This window comes from Streptopelia decaocto, assembly GCF_964273445.1.
Source record: "Streptopelia decaocto genome assembly, chromosome: 6".
NCBI lineage: Eukaryota > Metazoa > Chordata > Aves > Columbiformes > Columbidae > Streptopelia > Streptopelia decaocto.
In genome coordinates, this window is record NC_138660.1 from 28,355,765 (window position 1) to 28,375,647 (window position 19,883).

Below are 19,883 nucleotides of genomic sequence, written 5' to 3' on the forward strand. Positions count from 1 at the left end.
ACACTGGGCCCGCCCTGCCGCTCCCGGCTGGGAAACAAAGCGGGCAGAGCTCGCCGGAGCTGGAGTTGGTGTGAGAGGTAAGAAAGGAAGGACTCAGAGGGAACGAAGGAAGGTTCTGGCTCTCAAGTCCAGAGCCTCCATCGCGATCTTTCCGTTCGATATTGTGCAGCGGCCCCCGCGCTGGCCGCGGCTGAACCCTCCGCTTGCCCTGGGGCTGTGGGCTGACCCTCGGCATTCCCGTGTGCTCCGTGGCTTTGCATTATTCTTAAATCTTTTAGCCTGGCAGTACCCCAATCAATAAAACTTTAAAGGAAAAAATAGTAATTTGGTAATCCTCATTGCTTATTATATGTGATCTTCTTTATCTAAGGGTATATTGTGAAGCATAAAAAAAGAGATGCTGATCCTTCGCTTTTTGTTATGTTAATGTTCTGCCTGTTAATGTCCTGCCAGCTCTATCTGTAAATGTCAGGGTGATCCCTGGCAAACCTGGGGAGCTGGTAAGTCCTGGGTGTGTAACTGCTGGGGGTTTAGCTCCATCTTGTTTTACTGGAGTAGGAATTGTTTGCTTATTTGCTTCCTTTGCTTTAGGACTCTCTTTTTTACCATGATGTTCTGTAGATAGCCTGTAAAATGCATGATGTGGTAGAGGGTTCTAAGCAGTAAGCTGAGCACTGGATGAGCCAGCACCATTCCTTTAATTGTAGGGCTGGGAGACTGGGAAGGGAGGTGACAGACAGCTCAGAAATGCAGCACCAGCAGGAAATCTTTGGAGTGAAAAAAAGCTTGTCAAGAATGACAGCAACACAGACTTGCAAACCGTTTTAAAGGGAGATGAAGGAGTTTGTGCTGGATCTTGCTTCAGTTTGTTTTCCTGATGAAATGACTATGTACACCTGGTGTAAATGCAGCTTACCCCGTTCTCTTAAAGCAGTGCTTTTTTTTAAAGTCATTTAGTTGAAATCATTTGCTCTACATTCTGAATTGTCATAATTCAGTTTGAACCTGGATTATATAGGCTAGTTAATTTAGGCAGGAGTCAGCTTAACCTAAGTTCTTCTGCTAAATATAGTTGGTTAAAGCATCTAGATAGGATTTTAAAGTAGCTTTTAGCTAAATGAATTCAAAGTCTGATTTACTGTGAAGTGATATGATTTCCGTGTTTAGATAACTGGCTGGGATCTGAACTTTTGTGATAGCAGCCTCAGAGGGTATCACAACACATGGGATTTCATGTAAGTAGAGAAGGAATGTGAAGAACAACTACTGAGCTATGGGTTGTTCAGAGCTTCTGCCAAGTTCAGCCTTTGTTGTAGTCTCGTGTTTGGAGAAGGAAGGAAGTTTCAAATGTATTTAAAAGGAAACTCTTCTTCTGCAGAGAATGCAGGGCTTCTGAAGAGCTGTTGGATGAAATCTTATTACAAGGTTTGTGGTATCGAAGTTTCAGGTGTTACTAGCGTTGACTTTGTACTTGCAGGCAGAGAGACTGTGGGTTCCAGCAGCATGGAGCATGATGTCAGTATGGAGTGTGATGTCAGCATGGAGCATGATGTCAGCATGGAGCATGATGTCAACTTGAGGTTCCGTCAGCAGCTTCTGCTCATTGATGAACATCTGGTGGCTGAAGATGTAGCAGCTTTAAAATTTCTCTGTACTGACTTGCTCCCCTTCAGAAAACTAGAAGGTGTGAAGTCAGCACTGGACATCTTTCAGCTTCTCATGGCTGAAGAATATCTGAATGAGGAAAATACTTTCCTACTAGCTGAACTCTTATACAGAATAAAATATCACTCCTTGCTCAAGAAACTTGGTTATACCAAGGAGAAAGTGCAAGAATGTCTGCATGAGAAGGGAAGAGTGTCTCCATACAGGTAAGTTTGCATTGGGATTCTGTTCTCTCCGTTACTGCCATTTAAGCCATTCTGTTTCCCTTCCCATTTTAAATTCTCAGATCACTTTTAGTTTGTACACTGTCTTTTCTTCTGCTTTTATGTCACTGGCTCTCTGTTACAGGCAGATGCTGTATGATTTGTCAGAGAACATCACCAGTGAGATGTTGAAGGATATCATATTCCTCCTGCAAAGCCATCTTCCAAAGCGACAGATGACTCTTGTATGTGAGGAGAGAGCCAAATGTGTACATGGTTGGGAAGGGAAGAAGACGGGAGGGTGGGAATAGAAGGAAAAGCGTGAAGAGAAAAATATTTGGCAGAATAGGACATAATCTGCAGCTGGGCTGGCCAGTACCGATACAGTTAGCGAGGAGGAAGCTGTTGGCATGTAAGTGTGGAATTTGGTGCTTTGTGCTGAGGTCAATCACAGCCTTGCAGTAGGTCATCAAATCTTTGCCGTGTTTGAGCCATGTGCAAAGGAGATTTGTGTCGATGTGTCATCGGTGCAGTTTCAGAGCCATAAAGCCTTCTCAGAGCCGAGAGTCATTAATATAGTTTGGGTGGATCTGTTTAAACAAGACCATGCCAAATAATAATGCAACCAGTAGCTTTCCATGGAGCGACATTTCCACCTCCCGCAGTGATGTAAAATTGACTGTTCGGACCTTGTTGGTAGGAAGCAAACCAGATAATAATGTGATTGTGTGGGTCAGGCAGGGCTGAGGCAGGTGTTCAGTTCTAAGGAACAATAACTCTGTTTTACTCTATCCTTTTGGCTGCCAGTCCGCCCTGGAATTGCTGCTTTTATTGGAAAAACAGGGCCTTCTCACTGAAAACAATGTACAGATGCTGGAGGAAGTTTGTATGAACGTTTCACCTGATCTCCTGGAAATAGTGAACTGCTACAAAAGGGCAAAAGGTGAGAAACCCGGGGTCAAGGAGCAGGTTTGTAAATGTGCACTCCAACAGGGCAGTTGCCTGCTAGTAAACTGGCAAGGCAAACCCTGTGTGCTTGTGTGGACATTATCAGGGCTTGTGCTGCAGTTTGTAATATTCCTTCATTTAATGTCCTGTGGAGTCACTATAAGCATACTGGGGAAAAAAGTCCTATTTCTATTTATTTAAGCACTGGGAAACAAATTCTGGGAAGTACAAAGCTATGTCTTCCCAGTAGGTGCAAGGACATTGAGCATTTAATGGGTTCCATTCCTCCTTGCTTTCTGAGTGTGTTTCAAAGTTGCTTTCTATTTGAATAGATTTTTCAGTAATTATTATGTAGCTCCACATTTGCCTAATGCCCAGATTCATACTGGTTTAACCAAAAGGCACTTGGCTCCTCTCATTTTGGCTCTTTCTGCTCTTAGTGTCACTGCCTCAGCAGGAGAACACTCTGCCAGTCAAGGAACCTTCGCTGTCTCACTCTGGAGGCACAAGAGTATTCGCTTCCCCACAGGTACACTGGAGCAGGCTGGGGTTTAGTTGGCTGGGGGTTGCTGGGTTTTCTTGCCTTTATTTTGAAACCATCCTGGCTGTGAGACACAGAGAGAAACAACTCCACATTTCTCTCTTTCTGGAACTGGCTTAGAAAAAACTTCAGGGCATCTTGAAATTCAAAGTGATAAGGGTTAGTGTGCAAAGACCTTGTGAGAGAGATAAAAGAAGGCAAGAGGTTTTAGGAAGCTATTGGAGGCACATAACAATCTTTGTCAATAAACTAGAGGTCTCTGTAGAGCAGAAAAGATCCCTTTTGTGAGGTCCCTTCTTGGAAACCTTATGTGCAGTCTTTGACCTCATACAGCAGGGTAAGCACTGAATTCTCCCTCCAGCTTTTTTCCTTCGGACTGCTGCAGCAAAAGTACTTAGTGCTGTGGAAGGAGCTTGGAGTGCTGCCTTCATTTTGTTCTACTAAAACACACAAAAGCAGGTGTTTGCTCTCTCCAGTGAGCACAAAGCAACTGGAGTTTTCTAAGAGATGGTATCTGAAGTTTTGGTGACTTCAGTTTTTAAAATGTTCTCCTTAGGAGCGGGAGGTAACTTTTAAGTCTTAGCAAAACTGGAAGTGTGGCAGGTTTATGAGATCTCTGCTCTGCTTGCATTCCTTTCAGTGGATCAGGATGAACCACCTGCTCCAGATATTCATCACTACTCTCAAAAAAACCCAGCTCTGATATCTAACAGTCCTACAGTTTCACTGTGAACCCTCTGCCCCCTGAAGTTAAAATGTGATCGTGACATCGGAAGCAGTTAGTGATTTCTATCCCATTGCCAATTCAGGTTGCAGAGTTTGGCTGCTGAACCCTTCCTTTTGTGTACAGATAAGCAGCCCAGCTGCTAAACCTTTCCTCTGCGGTTTGATAGAGTGGTGACAGTGTGCTTGAGGCTTCACCCGTGGCTTTTCGCGCAGGGAGGCACCATTGAGTTCCACATTTGCAAAAGTAACCCACAGTCCTAGGTGCTGCATGCCAATTTTGAGACACGTTAAGGAAATATGAGTAAGTTGAACAAATTGATGGAGGCTGTAAGCTTTTTCCTCTCCTTTCTACAGAAAATTACAAGATACAAAATGGATGGACCACACAGAGGATTTTGTCTCATTATTAATAATGTTAAGTTTGGTACATCTCTTCAGGAGAGGAAAGGTTCTTGCAAAGATGCTGGTAAGTCACTAAAGTGAGATTTTTGGAGGATTAGTCTCTTTTCCCTGTGTGATTTGATGGTCTAGTATTGCCTTATATTTTATTGTCTATATTTTAGTTAGTATTCTTAAAGAGGTATGTGCTAAATTATGTTATTTGTGTATCTGAGGGGAGGAACGGTTAAAGGATGAGTAACCATTGAGTTTTTGATGCAGTTGGATCATTTTGAATAATTTTAAGAATCCCTTCTTACTTAACCTTTATTTATAGCTATAATGAAGAACTTTAGTTCTTAGTTAAACTGAACCATCATTCTACATAATATAATGCAAGATTCCATAATGAAGCAACTCTACGCATACTTATTTTATTCTTTTCATTCAACTTATCTCTTGTGTGTGAAAATCTAATAGTTAAAAATGCAGCTGGGAAGCAGTGATGTGAGGAAGGGTTTGAAAGATCTAATCTGAAACTTGGGGGAATTACTCATATTTTCAGGTGTCATTTGTGAGTTCACTTAATGTGTCATTATTCATTGTAAAATGATTATATTTTCTGAAACTTGTCTAGAAAAATCCAGGAACACCGTGTTTGAGCTGGTGCCATCTTCTTGTATTCCAGTGAACCTTTAGTTGGTACCAGTATAAAGGTGAATCTGCAGAAATGTCAGGGTGGAAGGTCTTTCCCATTTCAGATTATCTTGCATGGTGACTTCATAAAATTGTTTTCTACTGCCTCAATTTTTTCTTTTCTCTTTCTTTTCATTACAGAGGAACTGGAGCGAGTATTCACGTGGCTTGGTCTGGATGTGCGGATTTACCCAGATCAGACGTCTTGGCAAATTAGAGAGCTCCTGCGAACTTGGCAGCGTTTGCCCGATCACAAAGACAGAGATTGTTTTATATGTTGTATTCTCTCTCATGGAGAGTCAGGAGCGATCTATGGGAAAGATGAGGAGCTTATATCAATCCGCACGATCATGTCGCACTTCACTGCCAAACATTGTCCACAGCTGGCTGACAAACCCAAACTCTTCTTTATCCAAGCGTGCCAGGGTAAAGCGATCCAGTGTCCTGTCTACGTTGAAGCCGATGCACGAATTCCTGACTTGTCCTCCATGCAACAGAGCGTTTCTCCTTCTGAAAGTATTCCTGAAGAGGCTGATTTCCTCCTAGGCATGGCCACAATTGACGGATACGTCTCTTTCCGGCACGTTCAGCAGGGTACTTGGTATATTCAGGCCCTGTGCAGCAAGCTGCAGCTGTTGGTTCCACGGTAAATACTTGCTTTAGCTCTTCCATGAAAAAATGGGAGGAACTCTCCCCTTTATTTGTTTTTTTCCTCCAAAGGCAAATTCACATAGGAACACGAACCCGTGTTCTGAGGTGGACAAAACTAGTTAAGCCAATGATTTGTTTGCTTGCCACCGATAAATTTACATTAATGCTGTTAGTACCATAGAGATAATCTGGACAATATGAAGTTTATTGTAAAAAACCTCAAAAGCTCTTATCTATATTCTGTAAAGCAGAACCATCTGTTTCTTGAGTGCTTTTAAGTAAAAGTATTTTATTCCATTACTGGTTGAATCAAGCAAAGAGGAGTAAGAAAAGGTCATTTGGTTTTAATATGACTCAAATGAGAACAAAAGAGAAATTTGGAGAAGAGGATGCATTTTCTTTTTTGTGTTTTAAATGTTTATATTGTGTCTTTAGATGGTCTGGGAGGTGTTAAATAGGGTGCCATCTGCTCATTAAGAAATCATTTTTAAATTTTTGCTCTCCTTGTGGCTCTAGGGGTGAAGATATTTTGTCGATTCTTACAGAAGTTAATGAAGATGTGGGCAGACGCGTGGACCGCTGGGGGACAAAGAAGCAGATGCCCCAACCAGCGTATACCTTAAGAAGAAAATTGATATTCCCAATACCAAGACACCCTCCTCCTTCACATCAACATTGAGGCTTTTAAAATACATCCTTTCACCAGCACATCTCATTGAAATGCAGTTTACCGCAGTACATGTTTTAAGGCAGTTCCCAGGGCCCTGAGGAGCTATTCGCTTCAGGGCAAGACCTCAAACAGGTTTTTTTCCCAAACAAACTGTGAAACCAAAGGAGACACAATGAAACCAATCCACATACTAGCTGTTTACATCATCTATACATTGAGTTATCGGCGTTAGGAGCATGCTTCTGTCACGTTAAATGTTTTTGTACTTCCCCAGACTGCAGATAGAAAAGTTTTTCCGACAGCATAAAGGCTGCATGGAGCCTTCCGTATCTAAACCAGGATCAGTAATGGTCTGTTTTAGGCTCATCATGCTTTATTTTGCAGGCTAACAATTTAAAATCCTGCCTCTAAATCCACTAGCTATGTTCATAGAGAAGGACAAAGGTGGGAATGAAGAGGAGAAAGCTGAAGTAGTAAGTGGAAAGGATTTCTTCCATCTCTAATTTAAATTACATTTAATTTGATGGAGAAGGAGTTGACTATTGAAATCAGTAATTGTTCCACAATGCACACTGATGCCTCCGAATGGCCAACAGAAACCTCATGGACCATGAGATCTTTCCAAACCTGAGTAAAGCCAAAATGCTGTGTAATATTCCCTCTGTGAAACATCATTTCCCCATCACTTCTGGGGAGAAGAGTTAGGGTAGAAGATTTTCACGCTATGAAATAGGCATTCAGCAGTGTATCTGCACAGGTTTATCAGATCGATTAACTTTGTTAAGCATTACATTTTCTGGTTATTGTTTCTTGTTTTAAGATCTAAAATGCAGCCATATGAGAAGCAAGGCTCCTCATTGATTAAGCTTCCAACTGAGCATTTTGTGAGTTAACTGAAATAATGACATGCTGGTTTGTTATGAGCGTTTACTATGTATGTCTATGTCCTTCCTGTTTGTTACTGCATTAAATTTATACTTCTTTTTAAGAGCTTGGTGAGAGAAAAATGATGTACTGGTGTGAGGCTGATCCTTGTTTGTGCCTGACCCCTGCACTTTGTTGGGCTGCATGAGTCAGTGGAGTTTTAACCGCCTCAGGGTTGAAGCTGAAGTGAAACCGTTTATTTCGGCAAAACACTGGTTGTTATATATGGTTAATAGCTGTAAGTTAGGGCGCAGGTTTGAACGATTTCTGTCTGGTGCTGCTGCACGCAATTTGTAGCTCACACTATCTCGGATTTTTGGGAGGGGAGTTTTGCATCATGCAGAGCACTGAAATGCTGCCAGTGTGCCCAAACAGAATGGTCACTTTTTACCCTGATGAACTGATGTGTGACCCATCACATTTTGAGTGTTCTGAATTAGTGTGGCTGCCACACTCGGAGTTACATTTGTGCCACAGATAAAAAGATGGTTTGTCTGTTAGCAGAATATATAACATTTGTAATAGAATCACAAAGTTTCTGGCTTGCAATTACTGTTCAGACTTGGTGCACTCTTGTTTTGTATATTTAGGTAACAATGGTATTTTTATCAATACGGAGTAAACACTGGCAGTAATTTTGACTTTGTTTTGAGGGATCTTGTTTTCATTTTTAAGTTTGATAGAGAACATGATCATGTCAGCTTGCTTTCTCTGTAGAGAAGTTAAATCGTAGGTAGATAAAACAGTCAGAAGAGTCTAAGTGACTTTTGCCTTGAGTTCCCGGGGGAGAAGGATCCACACTTGCGAAGCATAAAGTTGGTAAAATCTCCCTTGCTCATAATGTTTGTTCAAACACAGTTTACGCTGCTATGCATCCTGTTCAGTGTGAATATTTTGCTCACGTGTGTTGCGGGTTGTGTTTTCGTGGCTGGTCCTCTGGCAGCACAAGCCCAAAGGCAACACAGTGGGTTTAGCACTAGAACCCAGCTGCCCTTCAGCAAGGTTTGGGCCATTTCTCCGTGCTCTCCTGTGGCGCATTGTGAGAGAGCACTTTGAAAGTCCTGCGGGAGCGTGTGTGGATTTCATACAACTCTTTGCTGTACACTTACACTGAAGCTCTATAGTCACGCAGAGCTGTGCCAGAAAGAAATCAGCCTCAAACAAACAAAATGTGGTTATTTCCTGTTGAGGTTTGCTGATGACATCCAGAAGGATGCGATATGCATGAGTGCATGCCCTCCACCTACAGATTTAAAGAAGGGTTGAGATTTGTTTGGACAGATTTAAGTGGAATTAGTGTAAAAAGAGTCAGCTTGGGAAATCAGTATCTTGGGAATGTCACGATCTTCAGGCGGGATTTGTGAGATCTGCAAGTCTGTGGTGTCCCACCCCTCGTGACATCCGTTCTAGTGCGGGAGCTGTGTGGGTATCCTGCCTTGTGCCAGCAGAGGCCACAGTCACTGCGGCTGCTGAATGACCAGTAACCGTGGGATTATTTTCACTTCCTCAAGCCCAGGCTTTCTAGATGAATTTTTGTCAGACTGCTATACAAGGAATGGATTAGGTCACTGGGACAGTTCTAGAGGAAGCTGGAGGGACAAAAGCAGGGTGCGGGAGAGCTGAGAGAGGCTGAAGAGAATAAGTTAAGGAAAGGATGGGAGCATCTTGGAGAAGGGTGGGAGAGGAAGAGGTGAGAAGTGAAACAGTAAAGTCAAAGAGGAAGAACAGTGCCAGGAGGGCTGGTCCTTGAAACTGCTGCATGCTGGGAAAAGCCTCTGGTTGGGAAATGCCAGCCTGGGCTTGGGCTCGTCCAGAAATGTTTGTCACACGGCGCTGATCACAGAACGGCTCCTCTTTCCAACTGCAGCTGCAGTCCTGCTTCAGGCGAGACACGGAGGAACTGGGGTGGCAACAGGAACGCTGGGGCATGGGATGACCTGGAGACAGGACTCCCTTGGACCTGGAGATCAGACGGTGCTCGTGGTTCCCTCTGCACTACTTCCAGCCGCCGGCTAACAGGACAGCTCGTGCCACTGAAGTAAGTCAGACACGTTCCCCGAACTGCTACTAACGTGTGCCTTTTGGAAGGAAGTTGTACGCCTCACGCTGTGGAAGGGTACATTATCATTTTTGAGTTTATAAAGATAGATAGGTTGAAATCAACGAATGAGGGGGTTTTTTTCATTGCAAAATCATAACAAATTTCAGCTCTTCTGTCTCTCTTCATAATGCTGGCTTCACAAGCTTCAGAGAGTCTGCGAGCTGTGCTGCTTGCTGATCAGGTATTTCCTGCTGGAAGGAAGATACTAGTGACAAGCAGATCGTACTGGGAATCTTACCATTGAAGGCAGAGTTCTAGATTTCAAAGAGGGCAAAAATGCCAAAAATTGCTTAAATTCTCTCATCAATGGGGAAGTATCTTATGTAAATAATTTTAAAGGTATGTCTAGCCTTTCTGTTCCCTGGATTCACAAAGTGCTGCCTCTGAATTTGGTGCTGAAGGTTGACTTTTTTGTTAATTTCTGAAATAATCTTCCGTGAAAGTGCGTGTAAAAATAGACCAGGGTGAGTTGGAGAGCGACTTCAGAGAAAGGAAGTAAGTCATGGCGGATCTGGTGACACAGCAGGACAATGGGACAGAGATGTTTTGAAACGGGAAGATATAATATAATTGATTCACACTTCCCTCGCTGTCTTGTAATTTGGATTTATGTGTGGAAGCAAACCTACAGTGTGCTACAAAGTCCTGGCTACACTGCTTAGTGTCCCCTCTTAAAAGCAAAACCTGGTTACTTTTGTGGCTTGTTTAGAAACTTGTCTCACAAGCACTGTAATAAATAATTTCCTGAAACTAGGATTAGGCAGGTGGAGTAGGGCACTGCTGCGTAGCAACCACAGCTTTATTACTCGGTTATAACTTACTCTTTGTAAGTCACATGGCAATCTAGACCAGAGTACAGAAGCAAGTACTTTTCCTGGAACTTTTTTCAATAGCATGGCTGTCTCATTTTCAGAGTCATTCCAGCAGTCCTCCAGCCTGTCCTCCCGTGTAAGTGATGTAAAATAGTAGCTATTATTATTATTATTAAACAGTTTGCTTGTTTTATCAGTTGTGTCTTTAATTTAGTAAAGTGGAAAAAAAGACAGAAGCAGTTAAAGACAGTTTTATTGCGCTCCCTGTATTTACAGACAGGCTTAAAGGTGTGTCGGTGGCACATCTGTTCCAACTGCAATAATTTTGTGGATTTAAAACTTACAGCCTTTGTGAAATCAAAACAAAAATTTTCTTTACCATAAAGGTTTACTTTACTTTTTACTTTACTTTTACTTTTGGAAGAACGTGCCTTGTGCCTTAAACGAAAGGCATGATTTATGGGAGAGAGGAGATAACTTCATAACTACTTACCAAGAAATATTCTTCTCTGTCCTGTGTGGATGTAAAAATATGCAGTCAGATCAGAGATCATTGACTCGTGAGGTTAAACACGTATGAGTCATTCAGATATTAGTGGTTTTGTGGTGATATGAGCTGAGCAGTCTGGATTCTAGTCTCTTTAGAAGTTCAGTTTGAATGGACTTAAAGAAAATCGTTTTTGGGGACAGAGCACGAATCATATATGCTGCATCACAATGCATGTTTTGCTGTTTTACCAATTTTTTTGCTAGTCAAAGGTTCAAGATTCAGTTGCATGTTCACTCCTGCTGATTAACAGAATACTGACCGAGGGCATGCCACAAAAACCTTCTTTGCTGCAAAGTGCTTCTTGGAGGAGAGTAGAGGTTTGATTTAATCTTTACAGGAGTACTGATACCATTAGCTGAGCTACCACGGAGTTATTAGCCCTGGCATTGGCACACTTGCAGTAGTAGTAACATTCAAATGGATTGCCTAATATTCCAGTAGTGCAGGAGTAGGAAGTCTCGGTTTGCTGTTGTCAACTTTTCTGTCTCGCAGTGCGTTCAGCAGAACGAGAGACTCTGCAGAATGCGTTTTTATAGTTTCTCTTCAGGGCTCCTTAGGTGTCTTAGAAATAAAGGCAGAGAGAGTAAAGCGGCACATGGTTCTCTTACCAGAGAGGCAGGTGCTCTAGGTGCCAGGCTGAGATAGCCGCAAGGCTTGCACTTGGGATTTTCTAACTTGGGCTCAAAAGTTGGATCTGTGAGCCAAGTTTCATATTTCTAAAGCTGCTGGAGGAAGTGGTGGAGAAGGGAGGTGGTATTTGATGTGCAATGAAACAGAACTGGTTTGACAAGAATTCTGCTGGCCTTTTTAAAAGAGTCGACGTGATCTGTATTTGGGTTGAATATTACAAATTGAATGAGAGCTGGGAGTACATTTGGGGTTATTCTACCCATCTTCATCTACCTTTTATCATCACATCATTGCACGAGTGTTACTGACAAATGAAATAACGTCTGTTTGTGTTTAGATCCAAATCCTGATGTGAAATGAATACAGACTTCCACAAACTCCTTTTTGACATTTCTGAGGCTTTGGTCGCAGATGAACTGGAGGCTCTCAAGTTCCTCAGCCTAGACGACATTCCTAGGAGGAGGCTGGAAGCCATTCGGGAGCCCAAGGCCTTTTTGGAGGTGCTGCAGGAGAAGGGGATGCTGGAGGTGGGGAACCTCTCCTTCCTCAGGGAGCTGCTCTACCACATCCGCCGCATGGACCTGCTGGCACGGCTGGGCTGCAGCCGCGAGGAGATGGACAGAGAGCTCCGCATCCCGGGCAGGGCACAGGTGTCGGCCCACAGGTGAGCGCCGTGCATGCAGAACGTGCTCCGTTCTGCTGGGCACTGTCTTGTTTTCTGCCTGCACTGTTGTCTGATGAATACCCCAGCACAAGTGTGTTTATTACAGTGTGACTGTTGTGAGGTTGACATTTTGCAGTTCAAATGTGTAATTGCGGTGTTTACTTCTCATTACTTTATCTGAATCAGTTTTTCTCTATTCTTTATTGCCAGGCTACTGCTGTATGGAATTGCAGAGGACTTGACTGCAGACGATGTTGTGTCCGTGAAGTTCCTGCTCCAAGAACAAATACCAAAGAACAAGCTCCAGGAGAATGCTGTACGCAAAGTGATCTTGATACATTTCTTGCATGGCTAGTTCAGTGTATGCTAGTTCTTGTGAGAAGGGAGGAAAGAGAAAGCAGTCTGCCCTCACTAAAATGTGTTGTGGAAAGCATTGTGATCTTAGCTGGGAACTGCTGTGTGAGAGAATGCACCTTTTTCTTCCTCTTCGTATCTTTTCTCTGTCCTGCTCTCCTGTTCCTACTTTCTCTCTATCACCCATCTCCCTAATGTATTTTTTTTCTTGCAGAATCCATCATGCTCTTCCTTTTGTCTTTGCTTGGCATTTAGATTACATTTGTACATATGCTATATCTAGGAAGAGTGATGTTTGCTGGAGGAAAAACAAGATTTTGGAGACCGAAAATTGAGCTCTAATATGAGTTCAACCACAAATTTTTGTGTGCCATTTGGTACATAATATTTTTTATTGTAGCTTGGGGTAACAGCGTTTTATTAACTCCCCCACAAAAGTATTAAGTGGTTTGATGAGCTAGTTTAATAAGTGTTTTGTAAATAATGAACAGTCTTATAAAAATGCTTGTTATTATTGAGAAGCTTCCTTAAAAGTCCTACTTGTATTGTGGCACCTAGCAGGTTTACCTGCAACTTGGTGCACTATTGAGCTTTAAAAAACAAAATTAGTCCTGAACACCTTTTCTGTAATAGAAAACGGGACAGCTAAATGACTTAACAGCACTTCATCTGAACACAGAGGCACAGCAGATGCCATGTCGTTACCCACATCGGTGCTTTGCTCTGCTGAAACGAAGTGGGATAACCCCACCACAGGCAAGTTCTAATGATCCTATCAGCATTAGTGATCTGTTTCTTCAGTTGTTTTGCATCCTGACCCTTGTTCGAGTGAGATTTGGAGGAAAAAAAAAGTTGGTCTTGAGCTGGTCAGTCTCTGTGAATGAGAGTGTTGTCCAGAAGCGCCCGATACTGCAGTCGTTGAAGGTCACTGTTATATGGTTTTGTTTTACCAGTCCTTGTTGAAGGTCTTATTGGAAATGGAAAAAAAAGGGATAATTAAAGAAGATGACCTGACAATGCTGAAAGATATATTAAAGAAAGTTAGACCTGATGTAAAGAAGAAAATTGATGCCTACGAAGAAGGAAAACAAGGTAAATTATTTAATTTGCTGTTTAAGAGTAGAGATGGGGTTTTCTTGTGATTTTTGTGCCTCCATCCTTGGCAGCTTAGGAGTGCAGAGATAAGAGAGAGACCTTACCATATTCTAGGACCAGCAGAGTGGCTCTTGGTACCTGTGGTCTCTGAAGTTTTCTACCACTTCATTATCCCGTTATGCCTTCCTGCACGTCTCCTTGAAATACATTCTGTGCCTTGTAAATGCTCTGCTACTCCCTCCTCTTTGCCTTAAATGTGGTTTTTCTTTTCAGGAAACAGTGCAGTGCTGGTTTGGGACCAGGATAGCTTTTCAGTCCCTGAAAGAGTGGCAGTTGCCTTGGGAAACTTGTATTGGGAGATAGTCAGCGTTATTTTCTGTTAGCCAGGCTGTTTGCTCTTAGTCAAAGGACAAGTCCCTGCAGACCAGGTACTTGATTAAAGTGTAACCATTATCTTTCTGGACCAGATGTGAAATTTCAAGGACTTCAGTATATCTGGGCTGTTGCAGCTGGGCTGGTGAGTTGTGACACCACAGCTTGGCCTCACTGGGAATCAGGATATGGCAACCAACAGCAAAGACATGAATTTTTTTTTCCCTAGAACCTCCTTTTGGATGACTCAGGACGTGTGTTTCTTTAGCCACACCTGTACAGCCTGTGCAGTTCCCTGTCTCTAATAAAGCAGAAGAAGGTTGCCAGGGGTGGTTAGTGTAAGCAAGCCCTGTGTCAGGGGAATGGCTTTTTAATGGTGTTGTATTATTTTGTACCCCTTGATAAGCAGAAAAAGAGCCTGTCTTGTAGATCTTGTCCTCCTGGCAATTAAATTCCATTTAAACACATGTGTAATTTGTAAAAGGGGTACTGCGATTTATTTTCTTGGGTAGAGTCATGGGTTTGATGATTTCTTCACTTATTTCAGGCAGGTGTATTCTAAGAAGTGTTTTGTTGCTTTGAGATCTTCCATTGTGCTGGGACACTGCATCCTTGGTGCGTCCACCCAGACAGTGAAGTTCTCAATGGCCTCAGAAGTAAATGAACTAGCTGTAGTGTACACTGTACCAAAATGGGAAACCACCCTCCACCTTGCTCCTTCTGCTGTTCAAGTGTTGTAATATGCATAGTGGAAGATGCATCTTCTTAGTCCTGAAATGTTCTGTTTATCTTCTCCCTCTTAGAAGACAATGCTGAGGAAAAACTCCACCATCCAGTGCCTGTGCATGCAGCAGAACAAGGAGCAGAGCGGCAGACAGCACAACCGGTGAGAAGTACCTCAAGATTGCCTTTAAAGTATTTATCCAACTCCTGGGAGGAGGGAGCAGAATTTTTTGAAACTAAGCAGGTGGAAGACCTGAAAGGGAAGGGTTCTGGCTTCATATGTAGGGCCAGAAACAATTCCTGTTTTCAAAACAAGACCAAGCCTTGTTCATTTGTGAGGACCTGCATGTCAGCCACCTTTTAGGCAAGAATTGAAGGAGCAGCTGTTGTGTGAAGAAAACCAGTCTTACTGGGGACTGGGACATTAAAATCCTGGCCAGGAGACTCCTGGACAGATGGGAAGGGAACAGTAGAATCTTCTACCTCACTAGAAACCCACAGGGACTCTCCGAGGGAATGGAGGGTGCATTCCTCTGCACGTGTACATTTGTGTTTCTGGATACTCACTTTCTGACATGCCAAAATCATACACAGAGGGAGGAGGAGGGACTCTGGCAGACAGAGTGGATTCCTCTCTCCTGTAACTAGCTTGTATTCTTAGGCTTTTCCTTTCTTGTATCTTGGCCCTCGGGATGTTTTTGCACTTGGACATGAAGGACCAACCATCTGTGTATAGTGTATTTATCTTCTGGAAGCTTAGCACTGCTTTCGTATTTGCTTTCTTTGTTTCTACAGCTTGTGGAGTCATATAAGATGAAAAATAACCCCCATGGTTACTGTGTGATTCTTAACAACTACAAATTTAGAAATCTGTCTCAACCCAGAGAAGGAACACGGAAAGATGGAGGTAAGTACTGTTTAATTTTGTTTTCCCTGGTAATACTCTGAATTATCTAATCTTTCCTGTGAAGAATAATCATGTCCATTGAGCTCCTTTGCCTCCAGAGTAACTGGAATGACAGTCTTTGCAGAAATTGGCAATATGGCACTTCCAAGAGCTTAGCTGATGGCTTACAGAAGGAACCACTTTCTGTTCTAGGTGAAAAGCATTGTCTTAATTGGTCCTATGTACCAAATAATGAAGGAGACTGCTATTACACCTTTTCACTTTTGGATTGCTTTTAATTCTTAGCTGTCAGGGAGTAATATTTTTAAGTCCTTACATTTTCTTTAGTGCTCAAATAAATGCTACTGCTTTATCGTTTTCCTTAAAGCCTGTCTTCCTGCAAGGGTCACTTTTAAGATAAACGAGAGTTTATCTTAAAAAAGTAAAATCTGTTTCATGAGAGCACAGACCACTGATATTCTAACCCCATCCAGCCTGTCTACAGGCTGCTTGCTTCCCAGCTGCCCACACAACAATGAATTCAACATTTGCTGAGAAGTCTGCAGAGCACTGTTCAGCAGGGTACCCTGCATTGCTTCTTGCTGCTCTGATCATTTTCACAGAGCGAGGGACTCATGTAAGAGTGGCAGAATTTGTTGTCTAAAGAGGTACCTCTTTAACTTGCTAAGTATTGTTCTTCAGCATCTGGGATTATTATGCAATGCGCAGTTAAAGCTTGCTTTAACACAGGAAGCTTCACAAATTTATACCAATTTAATCAGATGACCTGAAAGCTGTTTTAGATAGTGTGATGCTTAACACAGTTGTGTTAAAAAAAAAATAAATAGGCTTTTGGCTTTTTCTAATTAGATTTGTCAGGCTAAGAGTCAGTCAGGTGAGTTTGTTGGTGGGATCTGAACACTTCTGCTAATATCTGTTCTGCTACACTGACACTGGTGCTTCAGCATCTTCCTCGTCACTGTTTCTGTTGTAACAAGTGACTGGTTTTTTTTCCCCAGAGGCTGTGAAGGAGGTCTTTACGTGGCTTCAGTTTGAGACAGTTGAGCACATGGATCTAGGAGCAGAACAAATACGTGCAAAAGTTGAAGAATACAGCAAAAAAGACCATAGTAACATGGACTGTTTCGTTTGCTTCATTTTGTCCCATGGTGAAAAAGACAAAGTAAAAGGCGTTGATGATGAACTTGTAAATATTAAAGACTTACTCTCCTACTTCAGTGGATCTAATTGTCCTTCTCTCGTTGGCAAACCCAAGCTGTTTTTCATCCAGGCTTGCCAAGGCTCTGTCGGTCATCCGCCTGTCACAGTGAGAGAAGATTTTTCTGAACATCTTCAGACAGATGCTGTCCCTCCAACTTCCATCCCCGATCAGGCCGATATTCTGGTTGGCATGGCTACAGTGGAAGACTACGAGTGCTACCGCGACGTAAGGATGGGCAGTGTTTACATTCAGTGCCTCTGTGAAAAGCTGAAGTTGCTTTGCCCACTGTAAGTACTATTTTGAGGGTTTGCAGACTGACATACTCGGGCATGATGCGCTGAAACATCTGCGGTTTGTGTTTGTGCCCTGTACCGCTTTTCAGCTGGAGGGCAGTGCAGAACAGGGCTGGTGGGACGGGGTGTTGTTATTCTTCTACAGGTGAACCAAAGTACAAGTGACAGGACCAGGGTTGTAAAGCTGGAACATCACAGATAAACAAGTGTGTGTATGTGTGCGCATATTTTTTAACAATTTTTGATTGATAGATGATTTTTCTTCCAGTGACACCTGACGAGAGCTGAATTTGTTGAGTGACTACACAGACCAAAAAAAAAATCAATGTTCTTTAGTCCTAATTTTCATTGTTGCCTCCTTCCCATCTCCATCACAAACTTGATTAGAAAATAGAATTTCCCTTCAGACATCACTTTCTCGTGATGTCCAGAGGAGGGCTTGGAAAGCCCAGAGGTTTGGTTCTGTTACATCTCAGTGCGCTCTTGTGACTGTAGCCAAAGTAAGGGACCGTGTTTGCTGGTAAAGTGATGGAGGTTGTTTTTATTCCTCCAAACCCAGCAAATTCTGTGCTTGCACAGTGGAACAATGTCAGAGACAGGCTTAGGGAGGGAAAGATAACCAGCCTTCCCTGAGGTGCCACGGTATTGGAGCAAACACAGATCAGCTTCTCGGCCTGCCTGCAAGTACCATGTATTTCAATGTCACTTTTCTTCGTTTTTGTTCAAGCCGCAAGGATCTCGTAACCATCCTGACAGAAGTGAACAAGGAAGTGGGCAGCAGAGTATTTCAAGGACAGAAGCAGATGCCAAAGATAACATCAACCCTACGAAAGCAATTGATCTTCCAAATTCCATAATGTCCATCAACTGAAAAGTAGAAGAATAAGGATACACTCAGTTTGGAATCACATCTGGAATTGGGCTTTCACAGGGAAGAGAATTTGCAAAAGAAATGATCTGGGTCTGTGTAGTTACCTCCAGTCCTTCAAGGGGCCATGGGACCTCAGTTTTCCAGTTCCCCTGTTTAATGGATCTCCTGGCCCCGGGGTCTGTAGCCGTGTGGGGAGGCCGTGGGGACGGAGCTGCCTTGCTGTCCTGCACAGGAGAGGAGTCTTTCAGCCTGGGTTTCCAGGGAGGACACACTTCCAAGTACAATGATGTTTAAGAGTTATTGGAAATGCCAATGGAAGTTCTATTTCTGAGTTAAGTCCCTGAAATCTGAAGAAAAGAATGGATAGATTCCAAATGCTAGATCCCTTCCCGGGTAGCACGTGTAAGATTGTAACTGATTTACCCAGAGGTGAATCGTTGGCTGTCTCTGGGAGCTGTGTAATTTTTCATGGGAAATAACATTGCTGTCCAGAAGAACCAAACCAAGATGATTATGATAATCCATTTGGTTCTTTTCCTCAAAATATTTGGCTTGCTGTTTGCCATTAATTTACTTGGCCAAACAGCAGTGCTATTTAGGTTTTTCAGTAGTAAGGGTTCTAACTGTGTTTTTCCTCAGAGCTCTCGGGGGACAGTGTGTTTTGAATGGCTGTCGATCACTGGAAGGTCCCACTCTGTTAGATACACTGCTCTGAGGTGCCTTCCCCTCCTGGCAGCTGCTCTGGCTCCTGTAGACTCTTGTTTCTGTTGTAATAAATAACTCTTGCTTTTCACATCACCTTTGTTTGTGGTGTGTGTTTCTCATTTGGAGGAGCTGACGGGTCAGTCAGCATGATGAACACTTCCACTGCAGCAGCAGACGTTATTTTGCTCTCGTTGGAGCGTTCGAGGGGCAGCATAGTGACATCCCTTCATTAGCAGCTGGAGAGATAGTAGCAAAGAGCAAGTTCATGTTCAGGACTTTGCTGATTCTAACAGCTGCGTTCCTTTGGAGTTTATAACAAGATCAGAGATGGCTTTGAGACACTCTGTGTCTTCCACTTCTTTTGAGTTTGTGGTTTTGGAAATCCCTGTTTCCCACAAAGCAGGGTTTTTTCACTCAACCCTGCTTGTGTTCTTAAAGCGAAGCTTTTCTTGTTCCAATTCCACACAATGTGTTGGCAGTCGTGTTTTGCTCCCCGTATCCTTTGTCACCTTCCAAGTAAAAGGGAGAACGCCCATTTTTAGAATCGCATCTCTGTTCACATAGGTTTCATAAATAATAGACGTTACAAGCGCTATGTAAACGCTGTTTGTGGCAGAAGTTACCAGAGGGTGTTACCAGGTATGATGCAGTTCTGTGGCTGACATTTGGTTCACCATTTAGGAAATGTGGCAACAATTTATTTGCATTTGCATGATGTTGGCATAAATGAGACCCTGATGTGAAGTTAGTAATTAGATTTGTGAATGTTGTTTTATGATAAAGGAATACAGCTGCTTCCTCTGGGAGAAGCTTGCTGGAAGGTGGCAGCCGCTCCAGTAGCGATGTGCTAAATCTGCAGCATGTCTGGGGGTTTTTTTCCCATATTTCTCTGTGTCAGTGTTCAATACGCTCAGACCAAGTTCTTTCAGATACTCCACATGAGGAGGAGCTGGATATCACATTTACTTAGCTGGTATATTTGGTGCTACACAGGATTTTGATACAGCAACATTCTGAAATCACGACACAAGAATAATTTAGCAATCACAACATTCAGCTGAATCACAATGCAAACATGATTCTCATTACCTGTCTGGGGTTTTTTTGCCCTTCTCTGCTCTGCTCTCCTCTTGGGGGAGTGTGCCCTGGGCAGGCACACCCTGTCATTAAATAGGCACCGTGTTTTGTTCTACCTGTTAAAAT

General features: G+C 42.8%; 2 protein-coding genes across 5 annotated transcripts; both read left to right on the top strand.

Moving 5' to 3' along the window:
- Positions 1 to 3: 3 nt before the first annotated feature.
- CASP10 (caspase 10) lies at positions 4 to 7,485 on the top strand. Its single transcript, XM_082056475.1, has 8 exons — positions 4 to 77; positions 1,478 to 1,871; positions 2,014 to 2,113; positions 2,676 to 2,811; positions 3,257 to 3,345; positions 4,438 to 4,549; positions 5,299 to 5,803; positions 6,325 to 7,485. Exons 2-8 carry the CDS (start codon positions 1,504 to 1,506, stop codon positions 6,485 to 6,487), a joined length of 1,473 nt encoding a protein of 490 aa, XP_081912601.1. The 5' UTR covers positions 4 to 77; positions 1,478 to 1,503; the 3' UTR covers positions 6,488 to 7,485.
- Positions 7,486 to 8,306: 821 nt separating this feature from the next.
- Positions 8,307 to 18,773, top strand: LOC309441634 (caspase-8-like). Of its 4 annotated transcripts, none has more exons than XM_082056471.1 (10): positions 8,307 to 9,092; positions 9,270 to 9,440; positions 11,833 to 12,159; positions 12,370 to 12,475; positions 13,147 to 13,269; positions 13,467 to 13,605; positions 14,784 to 14,866; positions 15,499 to 15,610; positions 16,609 to 17,098; positions 17,832 to 18,773. In XM_082056471.1, the coding sequence occupies exons 3-10, from the start codon at positions 11,852 to 11,854 to the stop codon at positions 17,959 to 17,961; spliced, it is 1,491 nt and encodes a 496-aa protein (XP_081912597.1). In that variant the 5' UTR covers positions 8,307 to 9,092; positions 9,270 to 9,440; positions 11,833 to 11,851; the 3' UTR covers positions 17,962 to 18,773. The 4 variants fall into 4 exon arrangements, with proteins under 4 accessions (XP_081912597.1, XP_081912598.1, XP_081912599.1 ...); XM_082056472.1 differs by lacking the exon at positions 8,307 to 9,092 and adding an exon at positions 10,417 to 10,451 and having other exon boundaries at positions 9,101 to 9,440; XM_082056473.1 differs by lacking the exon at positions 8,307 to 9,092 and having other exon boundaries at positions 9,101 to 9,440; positions 16,609 to 16,796; positions 16,881 to 17,098.
- Positions 18,774 to 19,883: the final 1,110 nt, after the last annotated feature.